The sequence below is a fragment of the Microtus ochrogaster genome, chromosome 5 (assembly GCF_000317375.1).
Source record: "Microtus ochrogaster isolate Prairie Vole_2 chromosome 5, MicOch1.0, whole genome shotgun sequence".
Lineage (NCBI taxonomy): Eukaryota > Metazoa > Chordata > Mammalia > Rodentia > Cricetidae > Microtus > Microtus ochrogaster.
In genome coordinates this window covers 74,304,806-74,313,635 of record NC_022012.1, presented here as the reverse complement: position 1 = coordinate 74,313,635, position 8,830 = coordinate 74,304,806, and the positions used below count along the sequence as shown (strand labels likewise).

The window sequence follows — 8,830 nt, the reverse complement described above, 5'->3', positions numbered from 1 at the left end:
CCACCACCGCCCGGCTGGAGTTTATTTTTGAAATTGTAATTATATCGTTTCCCTTTTTCCATCTCTTCCCTCCAACCGTGCACCTCCCTTGTCCTTTTTCAAATTCATGGCCTCTTTTTCTTTACTTATTGTTACGTAATACGTAAGTACAACCTGATCCGTACATTTAATGCTACTTGTATGTATATGATTTCAGGGCTAACCACTTCATATTGGATAATGAATTGAGCTATTTGTCCCATTTTTCCAGCTCTGAGCATTCCCCAGTTGCCTATAATTGTTTGGGTTTAAGCATTTTGGAACTTTTCTCATTCCATGCTAGTGTGTCTATTGGTGTCATTATTCAAGTCTTGTTAGGGCAGTGCTAATGGTCCTTTTGCCCTCTGTTCTTCACAATCAGCTAATACTTTTGTCTTAAGTTTTGTCTTGGTTAGGGTTTATTATTTTATTTTATTTTTGAGATGGGGCTACTCTGAGACGTTGTACAGTCCCAGGCTTTTCCAGTTCCATTTCTTGTCCTCCTTGGAGCCTGATTATTCAGGTCTGTTAGTTTGCATTTGGGGGTGGGGGGTGAAGTAATTTTTTTATTGGTATTTATTGAGTTCTACATTTTTCTCTGCTCCCCTCAATGCCTCTCTCCTCCTCCCTTCAGCCCTCCCCCAAGGTCCCCATGCTCCCAATTTACTCAGGAGATCTTGTCTTTTTCTACTTTCTACTTCTCATGTAAATTACATCTATGTAAGTCTCTCTTAGTGTCCTCATTGTTGTCTAAGTTCTCTGGGATTGTGGTTTTAGGCTGGTTTTCTTTGCTTTATGTTTATTTATTTTTTTTTTATGTTTAAAAACCACCTATGAGTGAGTACATGTGATAATTTTCTTTCTGGGCCTGGGTTACCTCACTCAATATGTTTTCTAGCTCCATTCATTTTCCTCCAAAATTCAAGCTGTCGTTACTTTTTTCTGCTGAGTAGTACTGCATTGTGTAAATGTACCACATTTTTCTTATCCATTCTTCGAGGGGCATTTAGGTTGTTTCCAGGTTCTGGCTATGACAAACAAAGCTGCTATGAACATAGTTGAACGCATGTCCTTGTGACATGATTGAGCATCCTTTGGATATATATGCCCAAAAGTGGTATTACTGGGTCTTGAGGAAGATTGTTTCCTAATTTTCTGAGAAATCACCACACTGACCTCCAAAGGGGTTGTACCAGCTTGCATTCCTACCAGCAATGCAGAAGTGTTCCCTTTTCCCCACAACCTCTCCAGCATAAGTTGTCATCAGTGTTTTTGATCTTGGCCATTGTTACAGGTGTAAGATAGAATCTCATAGTTGTTTTGATTTGCATTTCTCTGATGACTAAGGATGTTGAACATTTCCTTAAGTGTCTTTCAGCCATTTTAGATTCCTCTGTTGAGAGTTCTCTGTTTAGGTCTATACTCCATTTTTTTTTCTCTTAAGTTCTTTGTATATTTTGGAGATCAGACCTCTGTCTGATGTGGGGTTAGTGAAGATCTTTTCCCATTCTGTAGGCTGTCGTTTTGTCTTGTTGACTGTGTCCTTTGCTTTACAGAAGCTTTTCAGTTTCAGGAGGTCCCATTTATTAATTGTTTCTCTCAGTGTCTGTGATGCTGGGGTTATATTTAGGAAGTGGTTCTCTGTGCCAATTCGTTCCAGTGCACTTCCCATTTTCTCTTCTATCAGGTTCAGTGTGGCTGGCTTTATGTTGAGGTCTTTGATCCATTTGGACTTGAGTTTTGTGCATGGTGATAGATATGGGTCTATTTTCATTCTTCTACATGTTGATATCCAGTTATGCCAGCACCACTTGTTAAATATGCTTTCTTTTTTCCATTTGATATTTTTTGCTTCTTTATCAAAAATCAGGTGTTCAAAGATGTGTGGATTGATATCCAGGTCTTCTATTGGGTTCCATTGGTCCTCCTGTCTGTTCTTATGCCAGTACCAGGCTGTTTTCAGTACTGTAGCTCTGTAGTAGAGTTTGAAGTCAGGGATTGTGATGCCTACAGATAGTCTTCATTTTTAATAGAACTAAAGCTTGACAAGGTAAAATAGAAGCAGGCACTCCTGGATCACACCTGGGAACACTGAGAAGAACTCAGTACAGGTATTGAAGCTGCTGAGGGAAGAGGTTCCCCTCTAAGAAGGTTATATGGAGTTGGGTGACTCACATCTATGATCTCAGCCCTTGGGAGGCTGAGGCGTGGAATGCTGTAGTTTGAAGCCAGTCTGGGCTACAGAGTAAGACCATCTCTTAGAAATAAAACAAAATCCAAAAAACGGGAGAGGGCTGTATGACCGGCTGGGAGAGGTGGATCACGTCAATGGGAGACTGAGGTAAGAAGATAGGGAGTTCAGTCAGGACCTGCCTGGGTTCCACAGGGTCAGTCTCAGAGCAAACAAAGCAGCCATGGTTGTATCGTTAACCAGGCAACGAAGTCCTTGACTGAATAATGTAGCGTGCCAGGCCTGGGAAACAGAAATATAGACTCAGTGGTCTGTTGTGGATGGCCTGACCCTCTGAAAGTTTGCCTCCGGGAAGGTGTAGTGGATTGTGAGGAGGTTCCTAATGGAGGTTCTTGTGGACTTTTTCCCCTTCAGGAACAGGAACTCAAAGCGGCTGCTGATGGTGTCTTATCTGAAGTAAGGAAAAAACAATCGGACACTAAAAGAATGGTGGACATTCTGCGTGCTTTAGAGAAATTGAGGAAACTGAGGAAAGAAGCTGCAGCGAGGAAAGGTAAGTACAGCTTTGCATTTTTACTTCCTTTTTCTCCCTCTTCCTCCTCCTTTATCTTAGTACCTCTCCATCCTAAATATTGTACACATAATATCGTGTGAATGTGTTTTCCTTTTCTTACCTTTTCCTCATCTTTTGTTTCTTTTTTGTAGCTAGAATCTCAGCTCAGCAGCTCATGCTGGCTTTGAACTTGTGACAGTTGTCCTGCCTCAGCTTCTCTATTGTAGAGATCACAGGCCTGGGCCACCATGCTTGGCTTGCAAATATTTTTGGAGTAAGAACATTTGATACTTGATTATTTTTACTCTCTAGAGTAAGTAGACTTGACAACAGTAGCTCAGAAATTTGGGATTGACTTTTTTCTTTAAACCTAATTTTAATATGTATGTGTGGCTATCTGTTTGTATGGTGTGTGTGTAAATGTGGAGAAAGAAGAGGGTGTTGATACCTTGGAGTTGGAGTTACAGATGGTTTTAAGCCATCATGTGTGTGCTGGGAACCAAATGGGTCTTCTGCAAGAGCAACAAGTGTTCTCAACTACTGAGCCATCTCGGTAACCCCAAACAAGGATGATGTTTTTAAAAAGGTTTATTATGTATTGTGTTCTGTCTGCATGTATACCTGCAGGCCAGAAGAGGGCACCAGATCTCATTACAGATGGTTGTGCGCCACCAACCATGTGGTTGTTGGGAATTTAACTCAGGACCTCTGGAAGAGCAGGCAGTGCTCTTAACCGCTGAGTAATCTCTCCATCTCCCCAAAGATGATGTTAATGATTTTTATGCTGTAATTTCTCAGGCTGTAAATATCAAATTTCTATATTTTAGTATTATGTTGTATAAGAATAATTATTTAATTTGCTTGGCCATCCTGAAACTTACTTTGTACACCAGGCTGGGTTCACAGTCAAAGAGATCCTCCTACCTCTGCCTCCTGAATGCAGGGATTAAAGGCGTCCACCACCATGCCCAGTTTTATTTTGGATTTTTATATAATATCTCACTATGTAAGTCTTGACTAGCCTGGAGTTCATTCATTATAGGTATAGGCTAGGCTGACCTCATATTCGCAGGAATCCACCTAACTCTATCTTCCAAGTGTGGGATTAAAGTTATGTGCTATCACACCTGGTTTTTTTGTATTTTTGAGGCCCAGATTGGCCTCACACTTCCTATGTAGTAACCAAGGCAAGCCTTGAACTGCTGATACTTCTGCTTCTACCACATGAGTTCTGGATTTGTATGGGCCACCTACTGTGTCTGACTCTGAAATTTTGAAGCAGAAAGCTTCAGAAAATGTGATTTAAGAATGACCTCCACCAGCCTGGTCTACAAGAGCTAGCTCCAGGACAGGCTCCAAAGCTACAGAGACCAGAGACACCCTATCTCAAAAAATCCAAAAGAAAAAAAAAAGAAAAAAAAAGAATGGTCTCTATATCTCTATAGGCTCACATATTTGAATGCTTGGGCCCTAGTTAGTGGCACTGTTTAGGAAGGATTGGGAGGTGTGTCTTTCTAGGAAGAGGTGTATCTATTCTGGATGAGAGTTTATCAGCAAGGGGTTGGGGAGGTGACACAGGGTGTATGCACCTGCATTTGTATCCCCAGGACCCATGTAAAAGGCCAGATGTCACCATATGCCTGTAATCCCAGTGTGAGGCTGGGGGGTATACTCAGGAGAATAGCTAGGATTGCTAGGTGCTAACCTAGTTCCAGGTTCAGTGAGAGACCCTGCTTCACGGGAACAAGACAAAGAATGATAGAACAGGATGCTGTTCTGGTGCATGGAGGTAGCATGCACGCACACATGTGCACTTGCGCAATTATGTATATGTACATACCACTCCCCTCACAGAAACACAAATGAGTTAGTTCATCAGCAGGTAGCATGAGTTGGAACGACCTTGAGATTATAATATGAGATGAAGGCCAAAAAGACAAACTTCTAGAGGATGTCAAAGTAGAGAATTTAGTAAAGAAATCAAAATAGGTCAGAGAGATAGAAGGAAAAGGTGCCTCCACCTGACAGTGGCAGGTGGTGCATCAGTTTCTCAGCTGGTGCCCTGCTGTATTAGGAAGCGTGTGTAAAGGCCATGGCAAGTGCTGCAGAGGTGTTCCTCTTACCTGTCTTTTTACTGCCTGGCAATGTAGAGACAAAGGAACTTCTATTTGCTTCTTTTTGTACAGGGGTCTGTCCTCCTGCCTCAGCAGATGAGACTTTTGAGCATCATCTTCAGCGACTGAGAAAACTCATTAAAAAGCGCTCTGAACTGTATGAAGCTGAAGAGAGAGCCCTCCGAGTTATGCTAGAAGGAGAACAGGAGGAAGAGAGGAAAAGAGAATTAGAAAAGAAACAGAGAAAAGAGAAAGAGAAACTTTTACTTCAGAAACGAGAAATCGAGTCCAAGTTATTTGGAGATCCGGGTAAGTTTATCCTTACCAGTGGAGAGGGAGGAAAGATCTAAGTTGACAGTTCTTTTTATCATGAGAAACCTAATTTACTCCGAAAGGAAGTCCTGACTACAAGTTGAGATTCTCAGCTCTATGGTGAAAGTCAGGGTTACAGAGGAGATGAAGTTACCCTGTTGTCATAATCAGAGGCTCAGTCACCTGCCTTGAGAGTACACTGTTAATAGCAAGCTAGGTGACATGTTGTACCTTTCTCTTTCAGATGAGTTCCCACTTGCTCACCTATTGCAGCCATTCCGCCAGTATTACCTCCAGGCTGAGCACTCCTTGCCTGCGCTCCTTCAGATAAGGTCAGAAGGGCAGCCTTGGGTAGCAGTAAACTCTTCATGAAATGCATTTACTGTTGAAGTCTGTTGCCGTGTCTTTTTTAAAAGTTTCTTTTGGGTGTGCAGTGTTGCCAGATTTCAAGGGTACCACCTGTATCTTAAAAGTCTTCATTAATTCTTGGAAGTCAGTGTCTCCATTTGAACAGGTAAAGAAACTCGGCTGTGACTGCTCTGTCAAACAGGTTGTTCTTGAACTCAAAGATCTACTTGCCACCACCTCCTCAGTGTTGAGATTAAAGGCCTGCATCATCATAGCTGGCCTTGTTTTTTTTTTTTTTTTGTTTTTTTTGTTTTTTTTTTTCTTTCTTTCTCTTACTGCTAAATCAACCCAAGAAGAGAAACCTTTATTCCTGAATAGTTACCCATGAAGGCCCATGCTGACCCTGAGTTGCCTGCAGGGTAAAGCTCGGTGCTGTCAACAGAACCAGCTACTCAGAAGCTGGGTAATTCTCAGCTGTCTAATTGTGATGCCCTCACCTATAAAATAGAAATAGTAGACTAGAGTGTGGCCTTTGAGCTTTAGCAAAGCCTCTTGCCCTCATGCATCTTTTGAGAAGTCAATAGATAAAACAGTAAATGATTAGATGTCCCAGGCAGTATAAACTTGTTTTCTAGGCTAAAACATCTTAGGACCTAGGGGTCTCAGAGAATGCCTTGAAAATAACTGAAGCTCCTTCCAACACTACAGTAATTTCTGAATCGTGGGAAGGAATTTTCTGGCATATGAAGTTTATTTTTCAGGAAGAGTTCCAGCTTTGTCTGATGCACAAGTTTTAGCCTTTAAACATATTATTGATAATGGGGTGTTCACTCAAGTTACTTTGAATATTGAGTCACAGAATACCAGACCTTGCTCCTGAAGGAGACAGCTGAGCCTCTTGTCTTGATTTTGTTTTTTTGTTGTTGTTGTTGTTGTTGTTTTGTTTTGTTTTTAATCTTATGTGATTTGATATTTTGCCTGATTATATCTGTGTGCCATATTTACACCTGCTGCCCATGGAGGCCAAGAGAAGGCATCAGAGTCTATAGAACTGGACAACTGGACAGCTATAGACAGTTGTGAGGCACCATGTGATGCTGGAAGTCAAACCTGGATCCTCTCTAAGAGCAGCCAGTGTTCTTTTTTTTTTTTTTTTTTTTTTTTGCAGCCAGTGTTCTTAACTGCTGGACCACCTCTCCAGCCTCTTGCCTTACTTTTTAATTAGCTGATCACCATCAGTTTTGTGGTTCTGTTTGAAGACACCTGATTAAATGTATGCTATTGAGTACAAGCATTGCATCAGTGCTAACTGTGCTGTAATCTGAGTCTAATAAAGCTTGTCTAGAGTGCACTATCTTCTCCAAGGTGATTCACAACTCTTAGACTAAGCCACAGCAGCACTTCACCAGGACGCTTGGGTGCTATTTTAAACAATAAGGTCACCAGTAAGAAGCAAGAACATCATGGCACAGAGCAGACCACACACAGCAGGGATGCTGATTTACTATAAGAGCTGGAAAGAAGAAAGAGAGATGACAGATTTTTTTTTCCTCTCTCTACATTTGTGGTTCATGAAAATGCCATATGGAATGATTTAAATTTGCTAATATAGCCAAGGGTGGTAGCTCATGCCTGTAGCCCTAACACTTGGGAGGTGGAGACAGGAGGATAAGGACTTCAAGGTCAGCCTCAACCCTGTCTCAGAGAGAGTATGCAAATAATGAGTTATCTGTACATTCGTTGTTTGGCTGTCTACACAGTTAAAGCTTAAGGTTTTCCTTAAATGTATACATTAGTGTGACCCTTGGCATACTTCCTGGAAACCAAGTTCTGTAGCAGGTTAGTGTATCTGCCATTTGAAAATAGTATCCTAGATATAAAATATAGTTTCTGAATATCTTGCTTGGGGAAAACCAGAAATAAACATTGTTTTGTAATGTTCTCATTAAGGCATGATTGGGATCAGTACCTGGTGCCGTCTGATCATCCCAAAGGCAACTCCATTCCCCAAGGATGGGTCCTTCCCCCGGTCCCCAGCAACGACATCTGGGCAACGGCCGTTAAGCTGCATTAAGACGCTCCAGGAGTGTGATCCAGCAGGCGAGCACTGCAGCTCTAGATATTAGTGATGCTGTCATCTCACGCTGTAGTCTTCTGCACAACTTAAACTCCATGCGCCATTGTCTTAGCTGGAAGTCCTGCTTCTTTCTGGTCTCTGCCCTGGCCAGAGGTGCCTTTTGAAACAGATTAATAAGGTTCTTCGGGAAAGGGCCTAGATGAACTGAGGTTGTTAGCTCCGACAGGGGCCTTGGCTCACTCAGTGTGCCTCTGTTTTGAGGGGCTTAGTGAAATGTGGCCTGCTCATTTTCTCTAGATTTGTTGTATATTGGTGGGTAAGTGCAGTCATCACACTTGGTTACTCCTTATCTTCCTGTACCCATTGTCCTCCAGCTCCCAGGAGTACAGGTCAAAGTTTGACCTAAGTTCCGTTAATCCCAGTTTTGGTGCAGTTGGGAGGCTGCCACTGAAGATAACAATGGCTTTAGACTGGGCTGCCAGGAATGCTGACAGAACTGTTGTCCAGTGGAGAGCTTAGAAAGCCAGACCAGACCAGTGCCAGACAAGGTTGGCTCCTGCTCTGACAGACATTGCCTGCGTCCTCATGAAAGCATCAGTCTGGAGTTCCAAGAGATCCAGCTATGTGGGGTCTTCAGGAATAGAAACGTGTGTCCCTATGGGACTGTAAATCTCAATCACATGGTAGGGGCTTGGGTAGCTCTGGGATTTCCCCCATCCCCCCTTAGCTCAAGCTTCTAAAAATATCCATGTAGTAAAAATTTGGAAAAGAGCAAGTATGAATGGTAAATTTTATTCTTTATATTCATTAATAAGGGCTATTGTTATTGGAAATGATCACTCATGACATGTTACAGTTTTTGTTTTGCTTTGTTCTGGGTTTTGTTATTTAATTTCCTAAAAGCTAAATAAATACCATTTTCACTTTTTCGTTTGAGCCTTTGCCCCTGATTTATTATCTCAAATCATTTAACACATTTCATCTTCACATTGCTAAAGCATTTCACTCCAGAATTCAAATTTAATAAACAGATGTGTGTTCCAGAAAAGTTATTTTAAACACAAAACTTTGTCTGCAAAATATGACTGGATAGCAAGAAAGATCACCATCAATTTTGGAATGATGGGGGATTGGGAGCCCTTTGTCCCTTTTGTAGTTTAAGACACATTGCTCAGTTGTGCATACTCCTGTACACCTAGAGAACAGAGCTGTTGGAG

General features: G+C 41.8%; 1 protein-coding gene across 1 annotated transcript in view; it reads left to right on the top strand.

Moving 5' to 3' along the window:
- The window catches only part of Pdcd7 (programmed cell death 7), a 14,254-nt gene extending 5,704 nt beyond the window's left edge, over nt 1-8,550 (top strand). The window contains exons 2-5 of the mRNA XM_026779223.1: nt 2,624-2,762; nt 4,949-5,185; nt 5,433-5,520; nt 7,487-8,550. Of these exons, the coding sequence (XP_026635024.1) occupies nt 2,624-2,762; nt 4,949-5,185; nt 5,433-5,520; nt 7,487-7,610 (588 nt within the window). The 3' untranslated portion in view covers nt 7,611-8,550. The remainder of the gene's footprint in view (nt 1-2,623; nt 2,763-4,948; nt 5,186-5,432; nt 5,521-7,486) is intronic.
- The last annotated feature ends 280 nt before the right edge of the window (nt 8,551-8,830 follow it).